The sequence below is a fragment of the Bacillus rossius genome, chromosome 1 (assembly GCF_032445375.1).
Source record: "Bacillus rossius redtenbacheri isolate Brsri chromosome 1, Brsri_v3, whole genome shotgun sequence".
In the NCBI taxonomy this organism is placed as follows: Eukaryota; Metazoa; Arthropoda; class Insecta; order Phasmatodea; family Bacillidae; genus Bacillus; species Bacillus rossius.
In genome coordinates this window covers 223,776,745-223,799,662 of record NC_086330.1, presented here as the reverse complement: position 1 = coordinate 223,799,662, position 22,918 = coordinate 223,776,745, and the positions used below count along the sequence as shown (strand labels likewise).

Sequence of the window (22,918 nt, the reverse complement as noted above, 5' to 3'; positions counted from 1 at the left end):
ATTCAATAGTTTACTTATATGACTTGCACTATACCAAAAATTAGCATATTTCATCAAGTATTTTTTGAGATCCATCCTGCAAGAAATGCTACAAAACTTAACTTTGAGCTCATGTAGCTCACAAACTATCAGTTTTAGAGACAATTCTTCACTTATGGAAATTTGTTATATGTAAACATTATTTAAACACTAAAATCAGGAATAAAATTTTTTGGGTCATACAGCCTTAAGTGTACTGGGTCAAGAGGGGTTCAGGATAGGGAAGACTCTAAGTGCATCTCAGGTCAAAGCCTCTATGCCTTATCATGCGGGGTTTCAACCATGCAGGTAGGGTAGCATGCATTGTGTGCTTTAACTGGGGATTGGCCAGCAATGGCAGCAATTAATGGCATGACTAACTCCCCTATTTTAAATATAATAAATAGTTAAGATGGGCCCAGGTAAAACCTGCACAGACACAGGGCAAAACCCTGGGCTCAGTCACACAGGGTGCAACAAAGCATGCATTAAGAGTGCAGGTAAAGTACGGGTCAAAAGAGGATGGTCCAGAAGAGTTGGGCTGGGCAGAAAAGTTTCCACCATGCATTGTTTGGGTGCGTGGACAAGAGGTCCACATTAGGTTTGTATTCGCATCTGGATTTGGTGCATGTGCCCCTGTTGGCAGGCGACTGAGCTGACAGTCAGCTCCTCAAAATTAAAAATAGGGAAGAGAATTACTGTGTACTTACATTTAATTAACTTAATTTAGATTTCCTAAGATTGTTACATGCATAAATAATTAATTAAATCGTGAACTGGTGCATTGGGCCACACTCCAGAAAGGATCAGAGCAGCAAGTCATCTGTCACCAGCAAAAGGTAGTTGGCATTTAATGAAATTATCAAATCTGCCATCAATAAGCCATAGCCCCAGTACCTAAACAGCACTGACCTATTGAGTTTGAGTAAAGAGCTAGCTAATTAAACATTTTACTAATTGTTAAGAACTGCCAGCATAAATATCTATACATATATAGTGCTCAGCTGTGGTTGGCAAGGCTGGATGTCTCAACCAATCATGTTTCGCTACGGCGGTCGGTGTACGTGGATCGATTTGGGCCATTTATATTTTAGAGTTTCATCGAGCTCATAATTTCCAAGAGCGAAAATATGTCAATTGTGACCAATTGCACATTGCAATAATAGTCATTTAAAGTTTTGGAGTTCGTCTCGCAATGTAGTGCATCTACAGGGCAGTATACTGGAGCGTCTGTAGTTATTCTAATGCAATGGTCATAGGAGGGTTTTAAAACAGTAAACTGTTTTTTACAGTGCTACATACGCATCTGCTGATTACTGGATATAATAAATTCGTTCTACCATGCGCTAGTTCTCGTTTTGAGTCTGTATGATTCCGCCACAATAGTTTACGATCCATTAAAACACCTATATATTTTAGTCTTTGTGGGGAATTTGTTCCATAAATTAGTTCATTTGCGACCTGTGATCAGCTGGCGGAATATTTTTGCTTTTAAACAGTCACTTTGGACATAGTTGTGTAACTTAAATTCCCCATTTAGTGCACCACTGCTCTATTTATTTGGAGTCTGTCAGTGACTAACTGAAGGTTATCAGACATGCTGTACAACATCATCATCTGCATAGCAGCCTAATTTTACTAAATGGTTTGTGGGCTTCGGTATATCGCTAACGTAGATATTGAACAGTACTGAGCCGAGAATGCTTCCCTGAGGTGCCCCTGCTTTAATTGGCTTAATGTCAGATTTAGCACATTCTGTGGAGACTCGGAAAATTAGTTTATCTAAATATGAAATTAATAGTTTTATGTCACAGTCTGGAAAGCATGTTTGATAAAATTTATATATTAGGCCAGCATTAAATATTCCATCAAAGACTTTTTCACCATCTAGGAAAGTACTCTTGATGGTTAAAGGTGTTCATTATAACCACTGTGAGGAGCACTAATTGATGGGTGGTCAAGTGAGAGCTATGAAATCCAAACTATTCGTCTGGTAAAATACTGTTCTCGCGCAAATGGTAATTAAGTTGGGTAGAATTATGCATTCAGGGACTTTGATACTGTACTGAGTATGCTAATAAGACTGTAATTCATAGTAGTGTTAGTGTTTTGTCTTTTCCCGATTTATGAAACACTACTTTGTTGGCTTCTTTTCATTTGAGAAGGAAGCACTGTAGTTTGAACATTGTATTAATACATTCCCGTAAGTATTCAAGAGCTTCATCGGACAATTGCTTGAGAAAAAAAGCCTCATTTCCTGGAGCTTTTTGTGGCTTCATTCGCTTAATAAATCTTTTGATTTCTTGCGCCTGAGTTAGGTGGGGCTGTGATTTGATTCGCTGATTAGATTTAAAACACAATTCGTGGTAAATTTGTATAATAAATTGCCTATCACAGGGCTTATTATTAGGTTGGAATGTAGTTTCTAAAGAGTCGGCAAATGCTTGTGCCTTATCATAGGACTAAAAAGCAATGTCCTTATCAGTTTGTAGCTGTGGAATTTTATCCAATTTATTTAGTAGTTGCCATTGTCCAAGCACTGTTGTCCTGGATTTTGAGCCTAGATATTTTTGCCTCCCATTGGCTGCTTCGCCACAACGTAATTTCATCTGAGATGACTGACTGAAGTTCATTTATTTGCTGTTTTATAGTGTTGATATAGCCGAGAGTATTCTAAATGCAAATGATTTTTCTGAGTCATTAGTTTGTGGATATATGCTTGCAGTTCGTCATGCACTAGCCTAATCTCCTTTTCCGGTATGCTCTGGTTCATGCCTTCCAGGATTTTTGTTGTGAGCTCGGTGACCACTGTCTCTAAGCAGTAATTATTTTCAGGGTTAATTTCAGTCAAATCTGGAAAATATGTTTTGAAATCCTTGCTAGTTAGCATTTTTATAGTCTTTAATTTTACATGGCGGGTTTGATTCTGTGTTTGCATCATCAAAAATGAGATTAACTGGAAAGTGGTCCGACGACATATCATGTATTACCTCCAATTCAAATCGTACATCAGCTCGGAAGAAAAATGATTATAATTTTTATTTAATTGATGGTTGTACAGTAGTGAACCATTAGCTGTCACATACCTACAGTTCCATACTAAATGTTTTGCAATAATATCACCTACTGCCAGGAAGCTAATAGCTGTCCCATACAGAGCATCTAAGTGATATTGATTTCATTTGCTGTTGGTTTATTGACAAATTTATTCAAATGCTTCTATACTGTTAAAATCATGGAGCTGGCATACCAAGTGTTTGATACATTATGAACACCCAGAACTACTCTACCATCTCTGTTATTTCTATTGCTTCTATGAATAACATAATTTTAAATTGTAAGACGGTCAGATGGTTGCAAATGTGTTTCATTGATTGTCGCAATTTTAATTTTATATTTGTCCAAATGATTTATAAATTCAGAAAAATTATGTTTAATACCTACCACATGTATTCGAGAAAAGGAATGAATGTAACTTATGATTATTTATCGGGGTTGTTGCACAACATGGACCCAAATTATTAATTGCCATTAAGGCTGGCGGCAAGTTTTCAGAGAAAACTCATAGTGGCTCGAATTTTTCCATGGTTGAGCCTGTACTGTCACACAAAACGAGATGATACATTGTTACGATTGCATTCATGGGCTTTTCGTTTGACTTAAAAGCCTCAGATTTCCCCAAGACTTGCCAGAGGTCTTCAATGTTCAATTGCGGTTGATCCTGTGCAAGATGTGGGGGCACCAGCGGGGCAGTTGGCAGCACAAAGGCTGAGTCTACCGCCATGTTTTCCATGGGTTCAGGCGCTTTCTGTGGTGCGGTGATGTTTGACTTATCCTGAGCTGTAGTGGCAAGGGCAAAGTTCATCGCTAACAGTTTGTCCTATGCAGGTGGTTTTGATTGTTGGCATTTGCTGTTCTTATTACATGTGGGAATTTTTTTAACTACCTCTCTGGCTGGGGTCGCGGCTGTCCGTGGGGTCAGGCCATATTTGCCAGTATGGAGAAGTCCAGTTCGTTGTCCTGTTCCCAGGTAGTAGTTGTTATTTACTGGCGGTGGCGGTGGATATCTGAACACCCGAGGTGGAGAGGGGGGCAACCATGGCAGTGGCCGGAATTCCTGAGGGCCAGCAGGGTTGGTGGCCCATTTATTGTCTCTGAACGCACGGCAGGATTGCTTTTCGCGCTCTCTGCGTACATGAGGCAGCAGGAACCTACAGGACACTTTTTTGTGCTTGAGGCAGCCCTTGTAGTTGATGCAGTGTGGTCCCTTACAAAGAAAACATTTCACGAACTCCCAGTTTCTGCCGTGGAGACAAGATGAAGTACTGTGCGTGCCGGAGCACCAATGACACAATGCTTTAGCGCTGCAGCTAGGGTTGCCAACTCTCCCAATGAATATTTTGGGATTTAATGGGGAAAAAATCAAGATGGGCAAAATAAAATTGAGATGTCTCAAAAAAGCATTATTAATTATAGTAATAAACAAAAGGTAAAAATTTACACTGGAAATTTAATCTTTACCTAGACTCAGAATGTGACAATCAATTAACCACTTACTAGGAACATACAATACGTTTAGTTTTTGTTCTTAAAAGAATATTTATTTTAGGATTTGACACATTTCAAAAGATTTTTATTTTTAATTACGTAATTGTAAAATTCAGATCATGTTGCACTATAATTAACCCTTATTTGCAATTTGGATATAGGATGTTCTGGCGTCAAACTGTTCCTTTTATTAGTCCAAATTTTTATCACATAAGAAGAAAATTCTCTCTGCATGGGCATTTGATAATGGAATCAACACAATTTAATGAAATACTTTAAGTTAAAAACACTAAGCTTTTATTTTCAGTAAAATGTTTATGCCATTGCTCATAATTGCTTTAATTAAAATACTCAGTTCTTCTTTTACTTCACAAGACTCCTATAACTCATCCATATTAAAGCCACTTTCTGCTGTGGACATTTGACATTTTTCCAAACATGTACTGAAGTCATCAAAACCAAAACGCTTGTTCCAAATTAAATAACCTTTGTGCAGCCAGTTTATTTTCTGTAAAATCAAAGTGATCCTCAATATATTTTAATGCAATGCGATACCACATGGTAAAAGAAATTTTGATGGATTGATGCTCTTCAATACTTTCTTTTTTTTTAATGTTATTAGTGGCCAAAACAAAAAGCTTGTCAGTTATTCTTTGATTCAGTTTGTTTCGCAATTTATAACATTAATTATAACATTATAATATTAATTATAACATTAACCAAAATATCTTTCTAATATTAATAATATGTCATGAATGATTTTTAATACATTATTTTAAAAAGACAGAAAACATTCTGTTTACAAACTACCATCTACTCCTGAAAAAATATTTCTTTAAAGCAAATAGACAATCTTCAGTCATCTCAGAACTTTTTTTTAGACTGGGAACCCTCACAGAATTTTCTCAGCAGCAGGTAGTAATGACAGCCGTCGAGTAGTGAAATGTCTTAATATCTCCCAATATGTTAATAAATGGGTTAAGTCAGCTTCTAAAAATAGATTTTTCAGTTACTGCACCAATTTTGCATGATAGTATCCTTTAAAACTAAGTGTTATACATCACACTCACAATGAACGGGACAGCGGGCTGGCAACACTTTGTTGTTTTCTTTCAAAAATAATTAGATAACTGCGTGATTCTTGCCATAATTTACATTTGCCTTATCTGATGCATAGGCTGAAATATTTTTTTATAATCTAATACCAAGTTTCCAAGGCGATCTTTGATATTTGTAAAAATTGCTAACATGCTTTCATCATCATCTTGATTACACAGTTGATAGTGTAGAACCTGACTAGTATTGAGAATACTTTGATATTTCCATGGTTTGTAGCATCTGAAGAAACACTTAAATATATACCATTTCTTAGTTCTATCAGAAGGCCTTCGACAGAAGGGGAACCCAAAACATAGGCAATAGAACTTGCTTTTGTACACCCCAAACTTATGTTGGTGGCAATTTTTTTGTAATGAAAAACTTTGACGCATAACTTTACATCATATTCTGTACAAAGAAATGAAACACCATGTTTTACGGCGAGATAAAACTTTGACTTCCAGCAGCTATCTTCTTTTCTTTATCAGATTTACAAAATCACCTTTAAAAAACTTATCAAGGGTTTGAATTTACTTATTGGTCTACTCATTTTTCTGATGTTCTTTCTGTGTTATTTTAACATCATTCAGTCCGCCATGAGCAATCAAAAAAATTTCTTGCACAAAATACAGTGTGATTTATGAACATTATTATACTTTTGTAACCAGTGGTTTGTTGTTCCCACTCCATTTTGTAATCTCATACGCTTTGCTTTTTTATTCTTTCATTTTTCTTCTTCACTGTCATTATCACTAGCACTACCACTAACACCAGATATTTAGATAAATATTACGAGGCAGAAATATGTAAGAAACGAATAACACTGACGATGTAACGACAGACAACTCTGATAGGTATTTAAAAAAGAATAACTACACAAAACAAAAATGAGCTTTGATTTAATTGTTTCTCGCGTATCCCCCACCACGCCATGCCAGGCATAGAGTACATTTTGTCAGTAGGTACTTACCTTACTCTCTTGGCCGGGCGATGACACGACACTCGAGCACGGTAATTTGGAAACTGACGAAATTAATAAAATAAAAAAATTGTAGCGTCCTGCCAGTACTGTGGTCGGGATCCCAAATACAGAGGCCAAAAATCAGGACATCCCAATTAAATAGGGACAGTTGGCAAAACTAGCTGCAGCCCTTGCCTACATGGCCAAACATTGGCAATGACTGCATTGGGTGGGGCCTTTCGGGAATCGATTGTCTTCGACCTTCATTTGCATCCCTGCGAAAGTCTCTCAGAAGTCTTTCTGAATTGATCGCCTAGGGTAACTCAATAACTAAATAACCATATCCCGAGTCAGGCAGTTGTCCAGATACCAAAAGTTCTGGACAGGTAGGTGCATGATTGCAAACTCTTGCTGGATGAAGTCCACGAACATGTGGCGGTGCACGCCTTGTAATTTGAACTTTTTCGGCACTTTGTCCCTCTGAAGGAGGATTGAGTGCTGCGCGCAGATTTGCTGCATTGCCTTGATTGCACGGTGGGAGTCGACTATGCCGGCGGTTTGGACCTGCAGTTGGTCAAGGCCTCTGTTTATGCCGTGCCACTTCTCGAGACGGGCTGCTTTAAGCGCAGTTTAAACCATTGGGTAGTTATGCCTCTGATCACAAAATACAAAGAGAGGTTTAATTGGAATTTCTTTGCAGTCTGTTGTGGCTGTTGGGAAAAGTGGGAAGCCGCCCCCCCCCCCCCCCAGATGTGGTGGCCTGTTCGCGTTCTTCAGCCATTTTGTGTTTTTTCTAACTGCTACTGCAGATCGATCAGTTCCACGTCGTCACTAGGCAGTGGAGCACAGACGCTTTCATACGTACCCACTTCTGAAGGGGTCGTCACAGCCTGTGTATGCCCAAATCCCACACTAACTTTTCCCCTCTACCAGAGACAAGGCCAGGGGGCACATGGCTGGCTGTAAGCTAGGCTTTTCTCGCTGCTCTTTATTGGTTGGTTACTGTACCTTACATGTGTACACAGGGTACAAAGGAATTCACACCACCTGAGCAGCTGTGAAGCACTGAAAAGTACTGTCACTAGCTTCTGGAACGCTTCAGCACCTAATACGGAACGTCCTCTCTCGTCCTCTAAGCAGCTCCAGGTAGACTCGGGTGGGAGGCATTACAGGGAAGAAGTGTAGAAAGGTTAGTCAGACTATATAACGTGATAAAGGAAGAGAGGGTTGGGGCAGCTGGGAACTACGGTGCACAAAGGTGAGTATAGAGGGCGGACAGATCACGGGTGGAAGCTCCAGAGGGAATGGGGGCAAACAGAAAGAAAGGGGGAAGGCACACTTACCTTGTGAGTACAGAGAGGGATTGGAATATAATGGAGGAAGGAATGATGGGGGTGAGAGTTGCAAGGGACCTGAGGAGACAACTAAAAGGAAGAGGTTGCTTGGTACACATTAGCTTCCAGCCTGATCAGCCAATCATCATCATTTTTCAAATTCTTCTCTATATCTGTTAACTGAAATTGTCCTTGCCCACATTGTTCTGCTCAGCGACCACGTACCATCTTCAGCAGTCACCCGGAACATGGTTTCCCACAGGCATACCACAGGAAACAAGTAACATTGGGGTTTTCTCATAAAATAATTCCCTCTTTAAAAAATTCAGCTTCTATTTTTTTGTGTTAATGAACTGTGAAATTACAGTTACAAGTGATGAAGTTAATGTTACCATTTTGAAAACATGTCTGGAACTGTGTTGATATGTAATTTGGTGACCATTTATAGGTAATGAAGAATAAATATAAAAAATTAGGTGAACTCCTTTATACAGTTGGCAGCTTAACCTGTAAGTTAACTAACCTTCTCTGTACTGTGATTGTTAGATCGTTGCTAGCCAGATCAGATATGTTACTATTCTGGACATTTGTGTTGTGGGAATCAAAAATTATGGCCAATTCTACCCGTTTTGTATGAAATAATAATTTGAATACATAAAATAAATCTCATTAATCATTATAATTTTATTTTTAATGCACAATATTTTAGACATTTTAAATACTTCCATACTATATTATTTATTCACGTATAATTTATTGGTTTGTTTGTTGATATTTTAATGAAAATAATGGATGTGAACCAGAAACATTAGGCCTATATCTTTGATCATCAAATTCAACAATCTTTTCATTTTTACTTAATGCTTGTGAGAGAAGATTTGAAGTTATGATTTTACAGAGCAGTTATAGTGAATGTGTGTGATACTGCATATCCTATTCAATATTTCAGTGATACTTCTTTCTCAACAAATTTTAATGTCTGTAAAAGCAATAAGCACAGATAGCGACTCTGTAAAAGGTGAGTTATTTTTTATACAGTGTATATTTTAATGGTATTTTAAATTGCCATTGATTATGCTAATTTTCCTTAAAAGGTTCATGTAGTGAATCTTAATATCTATAAAAGATACGAAGTCATGTGCAATGTCATTGCAAAGAGGAAACTTAGGGTTATTATTAATGCCACTAAAACAAACAGAATGTTGTTTACTTGTCTTCATTTATAGACATGAAAGTTGACCTTGAAACAGACTTTTTTTAATTTTTAACTGCTCCTACTTTCTTTCAAAATTCAAAAAACACAATGAAACCTGAGGCAAGTAAGTCTAAATGGAGTACTTGGCAATGATATATTGTCAAAAGAATATACTCAATCCCGTCTTGATGGAAAAAATTCCTAAAGTTTGTGTTTTTGGGGAAAAAAATCCATTTTTTGAGGAGCTGTAAAAAAAAGGGGGAAGAACAAAAATTCTGAAAATTTCGCAAAACATTGCCAGGATAACCCTTAACACGCTACTAAAATATCTTTGTATTTTTTTAATTGGTTTATTCTCTGTAGCAAACTAAAAATGCAAAAAAAAAATGGTATTGTATTCAAGTTAAATTAACTGTTAGGGACAATCCATATCAAATCAACCAATAAATAAATAAAAATTAATGTCAAGGTTTCAGATTTTAATAATTTTTTACGCATGTTGTACTATCACAAGTATGATGGTAAAATTTTGATTTTTTTGGAATGTTGGTTTTCAAGTCATGAATTTTTGAAATGCCAAAAGAATTGTAAATTATGCAGCACTAGGAAATCTTTAAACTGTTATAGTTAAAGAACCGTTAAACTTAGAATACTGACATTTGTGGCATTTTGTTTAGATTTGTATGGTATTTCATAAAATATATAACACAACATGGTTACATGAAACCATTATTTTCTCAAAAATTTCAAAAAACATTTTTTATAAAACTCAAAAATGGAATTTTCAATTTTTTTTTAATATTTTTTTTTCCATACTTTTATTGACTACCTATATACCAAATTTCAATATGGTATTCCAATGGTATATTACGAAAATTATTTTTTTGTTTATGTCAGGGTGCACATCAATTACTGAAGAAAAAATTGAATGACGGTTAGGATGATAAATACTTTACGTGAACTTTTTACAATTTGTTTTGTATTAAATGGTCACTTTTAATAATTGTTCTATCCAACTTAAACTTGAAGTGGGAATTTTTTTCATGCTGTGAGGGATTTTTTGATAGTCTCAAGGAAATACTTCCTTGAAGCCTGGCATCACTGCCTGTTCTGCCATATTGTGTTTTAGGAGAGACAAAAGTGTTTATGGAGGTTTATCAAGTGCTTACATTAACTCATCTGTTATGAAGCTTTGTAGCTTTAGACTAAGATTTGTTGTAGTGATTTTTTTAATTGTGATTGTTTTTTGGGTGAACAATATTGAGATTTTTTGTTGAGTGAACAATATTGAGAGGTTATGTTTATTTAATACTTGAGTGTAGTTAATTGTGCTCATTCATCATAGTAAGGAATGATCACTGGAGTATAATATGGATAAAAAGTGGTCCAAATACTGTTGTAATCCTTTAAAAAAGAATGGACATTGGATTTCCAAAGACTTGAGAAATGTTACTTTATGGATGACTTCCTTAGGTTATGGTATTGAAGATGGTATGAAAATTTGTACTTCCTGCCGCTTACAGTTAGGTAAGGAAAAACATAGTGTCTCTAATGAAACTGAAAACAATGAATTAGGCATTGTTGAAGATGACACTGAAAAATAAAGTTGTAGTCAAGGGAGCGTTCAAGTATTACGTAACGAATATGGGGGGAGGGAGGGGTCTTGTAAAACATTACGATGCGTTACAGGGGAGGGTTTGACCTACATGTTACGTCACTTTTTTTTTATAACCCCTTCAGAACGGTCGCGTAGAGACAGATTCATTCACGCATTTTTTGTAACTTTTTTTCTCAAAATTTCAAATGGCATGATAACAATTTTTTTTTACCTTCACTAAATTGCTTCTGCTTGCTTTATAGGATTAGTGAATAATGTTTTTTCTTAACTCCAAATGTATAGCAAAAAAAATATATATATATTTATCAACAGCTGTGATAGTTTTTCTCGTCACTCCAGTAAAGTAGTTAAAACAAAAAATACCGCTATTCGGATGGCTTCGTTATACTTTGGTTGTCAACGTAGACTCCAATCGCCATATTAGAAATTATATAGGTATTGATATTCAAAATACACTGTTTTCTATGTGTGAGATTTTCTCTCATCACAACAGTAATGTTGTGGTACGAAAGACGATTGGTCTGAAGGGTTAATAAAAAAACTAGTGAATTAAAATCTCCCAAGTTGGCAACCCTTTTTGTTTATTTTTTACGGGAATTCCCGATTGAATTGTTCGTATTTTGTTCTCCCAAGATGGCAACCCTTTTCGTTTATGTGCTCCAAGCACTCGACCGACTATGAAAATTGACAACTACTATGTTTCGGCGGAATATAGAAACCCTGAAGATAGCGTGCAGGATCCAGCAGAACCTAATATGGCGTGGTATAGCGCTCACGTCCGTGAATCGCAATATTTCTTGCAAGTTATTAAATGTACGGATGAATCCTTCTGTTCCCGCTTGAGGAGTGCATTAAAATCTGTCTTTCCAGAAACTTTCCTGCCGCCACCCTGCCCAATCCTTCAAACCGCAAACAAGCTCGTGGTACCCAGTCAGATAGACAAAGGATCATGCAAGTTTTTGCCACTTCTTGTGAGGTTGTCTGTTGATCTGTCGCCTCCTCTAGAATGGTTTAAGCAGATGCCTTACAATTTCTTTTGCCCATCAGTACAATCCGACCTAAAGAACCGAGCATGTTCTACCTGTGGGATTTATTTTACATCCCACAAGAGTGTGCAAATGCACAATCGTTACATGCATGGCAAGACTGCCCAAGACCTTCGTGAAAGTCGAGTACGGCCACAGCGACTTGCTGCAAGAAGGGCAAATGAGCTTCTCTGCATTGTGCGTCGCTGTGAAACATCGTCTGAGGATGCCGATTGGCTTGACGAAGACGAAGTTGATGCAAGCGGGGTAACAATTCTGGAACCCTCTTCGTCTGCTCTCCGGATTCCAGTAATGAAAGAATCTGAGTGGCTGGCAAACCCATGGACAGAGGATCAGTAAAGCTCCAATTGAATTATTTTTTGTTTTTTTTACAATCTACTTATTTTAATTATGGCTAATTTTATTTTAAATGTTTTTCGTTTTCGTTCGATTGTATTCTTAAATACGATTATATTTTGACAAATATATTTTATTTCAGTTAGTTTTATGTTTGTAATTGCATTGCCAAAGGTAAAAATAATTATTAGAAATAAAATTTGTTATTTGATTTTAATAGCTTTATTAGTAAAACGCTAAAATAGGAGAATGCATGAGAAGAACAATGGCGGATAAAGCAAAAAGTGTGTAAGGACAGGGCCAAGTCAGGAAAACGACGTAATTAAATGTATGATTGCTAAATGTATGATTGAGTAGTAAAAATTTATTAGGACAAAAAAAACATTAGAAAGCTATTGCTTTTAAAAACTAGACATTTCAAATGTTAATAAGTAACATTAACGCGATTAAAACAATAACAAAGGTATTTTAGTGACTTATTCCGGTACGTTACGCCACATAATTGTGACTTTTAGGTAAAAATGGTCACTTGGGGTTACGTAACGTTTTACTAGGGGGGAGGGGGGTACAGAAAAACGTTACGGCGCGTTACAAGGGGGGGAGGGGGGATCAAAAATATCAAAAAAATGTGTTATGTAATACTTGAATGCTCCCCAAGGTGAAACTGAATCATACATGGACGTTGAAACAGGTCTGCATTATTTAAATGCATCTTTAACCTCTATTGGAGAGTCACCTGTTTTAAAAAGTAAATGTAAAAGTCACAAAAGATAATACAAAGAAAAGAGTGAAAAAATTAAATACAAGATTGATGAAACTTTTTTTAAAAATGTGGGAAAAGTGAAGGAATGTAATTGCGAAGGGTCTCAAACAGAAATTATAGATCAGCTGAAAGAAAAATTTACAACTGCAAGTAAAAGTGAAAGATTACAAATTTTAACAATTTTACCCAAAAAGTTGGTCTTGTGCCAAAATTGAAAGCGAGTTTGGTGTAAGCAATTACACTGCGCGAAAAGCAAAACAACTATTAGAAGTGAAAGGGGTTTTGTCTACACCAGATCCAAAACCTGGGAAAGTCTTGTCACAAGAAACAGCAACACTAGTAAAGGAATTCTAATGCAGTGATGATGTTAGTAGGCAAATGCCTCATTTGAAAGATTATGTCTCAATGGGAAAAGATGCTAATGGAAAACCTATTCACGTTCAAAAAAGGTTAATATTATCAAACTTGAGAGAAAAGCATTGCCTATTTAAGTCCAAACACTCAGAGTTAAAAATTGGTTTCTCCAAATTTGCAGAACTGAGACCCAAGAACTGTGTAATAGCTGGTGCCAGTGGCACACATAGTGTATGTGTTTGCACTGCGCACCAAAACGTAAAATTAATGATTGTGGGTGGAAACTTGCATAAAATTACACTACCTGGGTTGGAAAATTCACTGAAGACATATCAAGAATGTCTGTCACAAATAATGTGCAACCCACCAAGTCAACTGTGCTTCCTTGACGAATGTGATTACTGTCCAACAATTAATGATTTTAAAGAAGCATTAATAGGTTGTCTCGAGGAAGATATGATTGAGAACATTAGTTATAAAAAATGGGTAACAGTTGATTGTTGTTCTTTTGAAACATTATGTAAACCAACCGATGAATTTGTATCCAGTTAGTACACCTGAAGAAACATGCAAAACAGCAATCACAATTTTTTGCTGAGAAGAAATCTTCATTGAGAGAAAATGAAGCTGTGATAACATGCGACTTTACAGAAAACTATTTGTTTGTTCTGCAAGATGAAGCTCAAGGGTTCCATTGGAACAACTTCATGGCTACTGTCCATACATTTGTGGTGTACTACAAGAATACAGACATTGAAACAGAAAAACAAGTTGTTCTTCATAAAAGTTTTGTATTTATTTCAGATTGTTTAGCCCATAACACAGTCCTTGTTCATGTCTTTCATAAAAAACTTATTGGCTTCTTGAAAAGTTTTCTGCCCAATTTAACAAAGTTGTACTATTTCTCTGATGGCTCAGCTGCACAATATAACAACAGAAAGAACTTTTCAAATCTGTGTCACCATGGTGAAGATTTTGATGGACTCAAGACTGAATGGCATTATTACGCAACCTCTCATGGCAAAGGAGTGTGTGATGGAGTAGCGGGTACAGTTAAGAGACTTGCAGCCAGGCCAGTCTTCAAAATCCAACAGACAACCACATATTGAAACCATTTCAACTTTTTCAGTGGGGAATAAGAAACATACCCTCAGTGACTTTTTTCTATGTGACAAGTGAAGAGTATGTTGAAGAAGAAAAATTGCTGAAAATTAGATTTGAAGAATCAACAGCAGTAGTAGGAACTCAAAAATTCCATGCATATATTCCTCTTTCAACAGATACACTTAAGGCAAAAATCTATTCATATTCTGACAAATCTGAAGTGCACACAATTCAAATTAGTCCTGTTGTTGAAGATGTTCCATTTGAATAGATAGTAGGTTTTGTTGCATGCACCTATGATAAACAATGATGGATGGCGTGTGTTCTTTCAAAAAATGTAGTTGAAGAAGAAGTTATTGTTTCTTTTCTTCATCCAAGTGGTCCTTCATTTTCATTTATGTACCCAAGGAGAGCAGACATTTTGACGGTACCAAAAAACTATATTCTTTGTAAAATTAATCCAATAACAGCCACAGGTAGAACTTACAGTGTACCTCAACAGGAGATGACTACAGCTTCACAAATTCTGTCCGAAAAGATAAATCTCTTATACTAATAATTCAAGAACAGTAAATAAAGTATTGTCTAAGTGAAATGGTCACATGTGGGAAACAAAAATTGTGCCAATTTAATTTTAGCGCAATCAGTGACGCCGTATTAAAAACCGTGTTAAACTTTGTCTTTACTTATTTCACCAAACGCTGTGTCGAGTTGCTGAGTGTGTGTGGCTCGGATCGGCAAGTGTTATATTTCCCAGCCTCTGTTTAAAGGTCGGGAGACCGCTACACATAAACATTTCCGGGACTTGTTTACTACCTCACGGCAAAAGTGGTACAGTATGGTTCACGTAAATATTGGACCACTGTGAATTCCTGGGCAAAGATTAAAAATACGCTAGCCGATTTACTTTACTATTTAATGTTAAAACATTATACCAAAGTAAAAAGATGAACTTGTATAATACAATGAATTACCCAATAATATTACGTCTGTAGGTTTAAGTTGTAACAAAACATTTATATACAGATGTCCAGTAAAGTACCAATTAAGATTCTGGAGTGTAATTTTAAACACCGGACTACCTGATTTTGCCTTGTACGCAGCGACGCTGCTCAGTCAAGTGACTCATGCTCTGCCTGTGTGCTGCATGAACACATTCCCTCCCCCACTCCCCCTCGTGTTTCTGCCCGCTCTAATCTCTACCTCTCTCCATATTCTCGGCTCACCTCTCCCTACCCCGCGCTTGCCGACAACCAAGCCTATCCAACATCAATCCCCAGCCGAGTCACGCTGGATGTCGCTGGACGGTGGGCTTTATCAGGTCCCCTGTCCAATGCTTCATTTGTGAGATAAAGCGACGTTAAGAACTAGTGTTTCAGAAAATATCACTGGGCTGGATTGGATCATAATTTGAAAACCCTACAAGATAGAGAAATAATGTACGGAGATATCTTGTTTAGAATTTTACTGCGGACATTTTCTACGCCTAGGCTTTTTTCTGCCCGATGCTTAGTTTGTTAGTTACAACGAAAAATTATCCTAATCGGCTGTCAACCATTTATTCCATTATTATTATTCATTTCTGACTGGGGGACATGGTTTGACCCGCGATATACCCGATTCCGCGATCAATCGAGGCGCGATATACCGGGAGTTTACTGTATATGGAAAACTGCCAAGGTCATTCCTATACATAAAAAAGGTAGTAAATTTAATGTCACAAATTATAGGCCTATTTCTCTTTAAATGGATTTGCTAAAGTTTATGATAAAATAATATTTAAGGACCTTGATTTCAATCTCAAAAATAAACTATCTGATTGTCAGCATGGTTTCAGAATTGGCAAATCTACTACTACCAATCTGATAACTTTCATAAATAAAATTTATTCTGAAGTGATAACCCGAGGCCAAGTGGATGCTTGCTATTTTGATTTAGCAAAGGCTTTTGATACAGTAAACCATCAGATATTACTCAGCAAATTATCCATTATAGGATTGAGCGACAAATATATCAAATGGTTTGGCAGCTATTTGAAAGATAGGAAATACTTTGTTTCTATTAATAAAACTAAATCTGATTTACATATGGCAAACTCTGGAGTACCTCAAGGTGGTACCCTTTCTCCCCTTCTTTTCAAGATTTTTATTGATGATATAACCAAAGCACTAAATTATTCTGTTGGTCTGTTATTTGCAGATGACCTAAAAATATATAGAAAAATTACTTCATTAAATGACTGTCACTTACTTCAACATGACATTTCTTCTGTTGTTGCATGGTGTAAGACTAATCTTGTTAAACTTAACTACAGTAAAACCACCACAATAACCTTCTCAAGAAAATATCATCCTATTGTATTTGAATATAAACGAGACAATCGTAATATTGCAAAATCAAACTGTGTCAGAGACTTAAGGTATTTTGCTAGATTCAAAATTATTCTTTCACAATCATATTGAAACACTTAGATCAAATGCTAATAAAATGTAAGTGTTGATTAAATATATCACATTTAATGCATCTAACTTAGATTCAACACTTAGTCTTTATATATCCTTGGTGAGATCTAAATTTGAATATGGTTCTTTGATTTGGAATAACACTAATAAATCAGATAGTGACAAATTGGATAAAATACAATTCAAACTGATCAAAATTATAAACCTAAAAAGTAACATTAATCTAAATGTAGATTTACACTCCCTTCTTGGTTCCTTACCATTAAGAAGAGAAATATTAGATGCATTATTTGTACACAATTGTTACAAAAATACAATTAATTGTAACTATTTTCTTCACAACACTGGAATTAGAATACCTACTTTCAATAGTCGTAATCAATCTTTAATTTGTACGTTAAGTAAAACAAATGATCTATTAAACAGAATAACTAAAAATTACAATAAATATGCAAGGTTATTTCCTGAATTAGATAGCAAAATAAAATTTAAAAAAAAACAACTATTCATAACTTAATTTTTTTCTTTCTTGTCGTTAATAATCATATTGTTTCAAGTTAGTTTTTTTTTTGTGTTATTCTTATTTTCTACATTATAAAATTTACAAATAAATTATTTACTAATTGTTAAATGTTGCATGTTGTGTGTATCGTTTTGTTTTGTTGTCTTGTATTTTGTATTGTTTTGTTCTGTCTGTATGTATCTGTGTTGTTTGTATCGTGCCTACCACCCAAGGCCATAAGCTGTAGGTAGGCATGCAACAAATATTAAATAATAAATAAATAAATAATTATTAATAGCCCTAAGTCTCCTCTTTGCAATGACATTGCACATGACTTTGCATCTTTTATAGATATTAAGATATTAAACAAAACAAAGTCTTGAAAATGTAAATTTTGATACACTGCAGCTGCCATTTTAGTCTGTAAAATCAAAATGGTGGCAGCTAAAAATCAATACCTTCAGGTTTGCACTTTTGGAACATGTACGGTAAGTACTTTTTGTGTGACAAAATTTCAATTTTTTTTTCAAAATGAGTCAGTAACCACCCTTGGGTGATTTTTCATGGAATAACAAAGCTTATAAAATATGTATACATTTACATCGCGATATGGTAGGGTTATTGATGAAGTTGTCAACAAGGCTGATCAAAGTAATTATGACCTGTATGCTCTTAGGATAAGAGTGCGGGAATGGGCATTTCAGAAGGGGAAGATTTACATGTGTGTTTTGCACAGGATATTATTATTGAGAAAATTAAATTAGAGTACAGAATATAAATTTGGTATCATGTTCAAAACTAGAATTGATAGGGCTGTAGTATAGAATATAATACCTGAAAGTTAGTTTGATATGGAAATGTATGTTATGCAGTAATTTTCTCACGTCGCTGCTTTTCCAAAAATAAAATAATAAAATTAGGAAATTTTTTTCAAATACTAAAGACGGTCATCTATTTACACTGCAAACAGTTTTTCTTAATTTCTACTGGTTTCTGAGAAATCACAGTTTATATAGTTCATATTTTATAGCCTATGCAGTGAAGCGGCCGCCGCCATGTTGTGCTTTGTGTTGCCAATCCTTAGTTTACCATACATAAGAACGTGTATATTTTTGATTTGGATTTTGTAAGGCAATGTAACGTAAATAATAACTTTAAAAATTTACACGAGTCCCTACAGTGCACCTAAACCCAAGTGTCAATCCTTGACAGGGATTTTTTTTTTGCCACATAGAAGCGCGAAATGCGAACTAGTTACGTGTGATAGCAATATAAAAGGAATTATTACTGTTGATACACACAATTCTTCTCACGTAACAAGTCGGCACTTCGCGCCTTTGCACTACCTACTAAAAAAAATCCCTGTCACAGGTTGACGCTTAGGTTTGGATGCACAGTAGACCCTCAAACAATTTTTTTAAAAAAAAAACACCCAACACCACCATATTCCTATACTTGTCCCATAAGAATGTATGGGTGGTAATGATATCAGTGCCACCATGTTGGTAACGTCATCGATATTGTTATGTTATCGGGATCTAGACAACTCACAGTTTTATAATTCATATTTTAAAAATCAAATATATTTTGGTTATGGTACAGTTTTGTATCACAAATATATTTAACTACAATAGGTAAAACATTAATTATGCATGAAATGATTAACTGGGAACAGGTTCTCAGTTAAAAATTAAAAACATATTTTATTTGGGGGTGGGAACCAAGCCCACGATGGGTAATTAACTAGGGAAGGAACAAGAAAGGAGTAGAACTAAAAAGTACGTATTAAAAGTAGAAATAATTGGACGAAGAATCAAAGAATATGAAAACAGAAATAAGAAAAGATGTTTCCAAACATTGTCGTACTAGGGATGTAAGGGAAAGAACAAATTAATTGTCAGAGTGGGCGCCACCACGTGATGTGGGCACGTGGACCCGGCGGAGACTCTCTTCAGGGCGTGACGTGACCCGTGTAGGGCTAGGCCCGGTTCCCTTAGCACGCGATATCGCTCCAGTGGGCTCTTAAGGCGTCCCACACGCCTCGAGGTTCAGGAGCAGGGATACGTGGTCACTCGACTAAAAATCACAAGTTCAACGTACTCCTTTTATTTCAGCAATGTTACAACACGTCTCCAATTGCGCTACACCTACATACACTATGAAACTGTTAATAACGCCAATGGCAGGAGAGAATCAGTTTACAGGCTGACCAGGTCACCTCGTGGCCTGGCCTCGTGAGTTTAGGAAGTGGTTCGTGATTAAATGTTCGAATTGAACTTAAATATTTACTAAAACGAGTCGGCCACCCGGAGTAGGCCTCGCAGATACAAAAAGGTTTTAAGAATTATAAAAAGTCCGGCGGATGTTAAAAATCAGTTGATTAAGAAAAATATGAAGTTGCGCGGTGCTCACCAAGCATCCTACCCCGGGTGACGAACGGAAGCGATTGAAGAGACCAGGGCAGCATGGCGGCCGGAAAGCGCTGGATTTACCGTTAGCCTCTCCTGTTATTTATTACCACTTAATTAACTAATACAAATACGCTAAAATTCTATAATAAAATTATAACAAAGTTTCCTTAATTATTTATGTTGAGTATTAATTATTTTAATTAATATTATGGTTCAAACTGGTTGCGGGTAGTTCCATTGCCTGCCGCGTGGGGCGCTGCGCCTTCCTTATCAACTAGCACTGCAAACATAATCCTTAGGGAAAATTAATTAAAGATAAGACAAGTAACAATTACGTAAACATTAAAATTGAATGACAAAATAAAAGGGGTCGTGGCACAGACTCTAATCTCGCCTCTTGTTGGCAGCCTCACACGCACACACACACACCTGTACACGGGGTGGGAGGTTTGAAATAGAGGATGGTGGTGGGAGGAGAGGGGTGTCGACGGCGTGAGGCACATCGGGCTTAGGGAGGGCGTAGCCCCGGTCGACATCAACGTAAAACGCAAAAATTTGTAACGGACTACTTTACTAAAACATAACTAGCACATATCCTACGTATGTAGGTACATATTTCCAGAATTGTTTGTTGATTCAAGGCAAGTTATTCATTAAATTGCACATACCTATGCATATCAAACTGTGAATATAATTCATATTTTTCATTTAAACTGTGTCTTTTAGTTCATAAAAATGATTTCATTAATTCATATTGTTACGAACATTAGCAAGGCCGCGTCATGCGCAGGTGCATGCCGTAATATGAGATGTGCCGTGCGCACCTGGGTCGCCGCTTTATCTCCCTCCAGCCCTCCGCTCCCCCCGCGCGCCACTGATAGTTTGACATCCGAAACCTGCCAGCTGCGGAGTTACGCGAGCCGCCGACACGTGTTTTCGAGATATTTCTGCCGTTGGGACGTCTCGGAATGACGCGACTGGCCCCGGCCGCTCTCGTGAGTTCTGGAATTGCGCCAGGGCCTATATATATGCCTAATACGTCAGGGCAGGGAGTCAGTGGAGTTCAGAGTGAAGTCGGGAGCTTTCCCGCGGCGGAGTTTCCGGGCGATAAGAGAGGCGAAGTCCCTGGACGAAGGTTCCAGGGCGAACAGTTCAGTTCCGGGCGATAGTGTCGCGGGCGCAGCAGAGTTCCGAGCGAAGTTCCCAGCGAGGCATCGAGTGGGATCTCGGCGAAGGGGAAGTGTGACGGCGGCGGCGGAGTGCGGCGACGGAGATCCACGAGAGGTGCTGCGGCGAGAGTTGCGCCGGAAGTGCGGCCCAGTGAGGTGTGCGGTGTGTGAAAATGAGTGACTGGGGAAGCAACATTTTTAAGTGCTATTGATTATTTGCCATTTTAGATTATTTGTAAGTGACATAAGTAGTGACAATAAATAAAGCTATGTGTGTGATAAAAAATCTATTAATTGGGCTATCCTTTACGAACCCGCGGTAAATCGTAACACTGTATTTTAGTTCATAAAAATAATTTCATTCATTCATATTTTTAAAAAATTTTTATTAGTGTCAGTAATACTTGTAAATTTGCTTTTTACAAATAATTTACGAGATTTTGTTGTATTGTATTACCCAAATACATTTTAATTTAATTATCAGTGATTTTCGCTTATCCGTGCTGACCTTCCCTCATTAGCATGGTTAATCAAGGTACTACTGCAGTTACTTTTTTATATAAGTATTTTTGTAAATATGTAGTTTAGCGGTATTTGCGAAAAAAATGTTTGAAATCCGAAAATACTTTTATTATATGCTCTTTCACTTCCTCTTTTCATTAAACCTGGCGGAGATAAGAAATTCCAAATACTTTAGGAGTTATCGAATTTTTTTAATTTTCATAGTTAAGCGATATTCACATTTTTTTCGCAAATACCTAACTTGGATTATGTGATACAGGACTTTTGTCATTATTTTTTCACTGAGAACCCACTGTTGTCAAAAATACAGAATATAAAATCCATAACGAAAATGATCTCACCTTGACTGTACAAGTTTGCAAGTTCTTGGGCACCCTTGTGGTGAGGTCCCCACCTTGGTTTAATTCTCTCTTCGTGCGTGACAGCTGAATTTGCGTTAGGATCATCTTCCAGCATAGAGTTTTCATATATTTGTTGGTCTGTCTTAACTGGTCTCAAAAATGTGGTTGCCATTCTACTATTTATTACCGCTCTCGTCGGTTTACTATCTGCCCACTCTGTCATATTATAAACGATTATAAAAATGCAGAAACATTTCTATTCTAGATGAATACAAAAAACATTCTGTCCCAAGACATAGAAACTTGTGAAAAAGTTATTTTCATTACGAGGCACATATTACTGACTTACAGGTCTAGTAAGCAAGTTACGAATCGGGCTTCGCGAAATTCAATTCCAGTACATAGTACAACACTTTATTTAACATCACGCCCACAGACCGCTGAATACACATTATTTACGTTTAAATTAATTTTTAATGGCCAACAGCCTAACAAAAACAGCCATAACTCAATGAGCTCATTTTAAAACCCGGGATTATGAAGCATACCGGAAGGACTAAAATAGAACAGAATTTTGCTAAACTAAATTTCTTAAACATTCTTAAACATTCGCTATCGTAATTGTTGCGCGTTGAAGTCACAAACTGACGGAATTATTCCGTCAACTCCTCTGCTGACTGAATCGCAATTCCAATACCAATTTGAGAGTTTTTAATTGAAAAGAACTTAAATTTGTTTAAAATGTAAGCTCCATTTGGTTCTGAAATACTTCAAAATCGTTTGTATGGGATTAAGTTTGTTTTTTTAAGAAACCATTTTAATTGATCTAAGGTTTATTTATATCATGACATTAATTACGTATTATGTATGAACAGTGATCACAAAATGTAAAGTGTCCGCCTGACTAAGTTGTATTACGGGTGGTATTAATAGTCGTGTCTTGAGCAATCTCTTGAGTCAATCTTGGCGAAGACAGTCTTGTTTCTCAAGGCAGCGATTTCAATATCCATGTTTCATAGTCTGTGAACAAGATAAGGTTCATGAAGACTCTGTGCTCAAGCAACAACTTGTTTGACGTACTCCCAGCTTGACGAAGCGATCGCTTAAGACAGCCGAAAAACAAGAGCATATACGAA

At 36.6% G+C, this 22,918-nt stretch overlaps 1 protein-coding gene across 1 annotated transcript in view; it reads right to left on the bottom strand.

Moving 5' to 3' along the window:
• LOC134527323 (plasmanylethanolamine desaturase 1) overlaps positions 1-22,247 on the bottom strand; it is a 143,450-nt gene extending 121,203 nt beyond the window's left edge. Inside the window, exon 1 of the mRNA XM_063359892.1 lies at positions 21,783-22,247. Coding sequence (XP_063215962.1) covers positions 21,783-22,005 — 223 coding nt within the window. The 5' untranslated portion in view covers positions 22,006-22,247. The remainder of the gene's footprint in view (positions 1-21,782) is intronic.
• Positions 22,248-22,918: the final 671 nt, after the last annotated feature.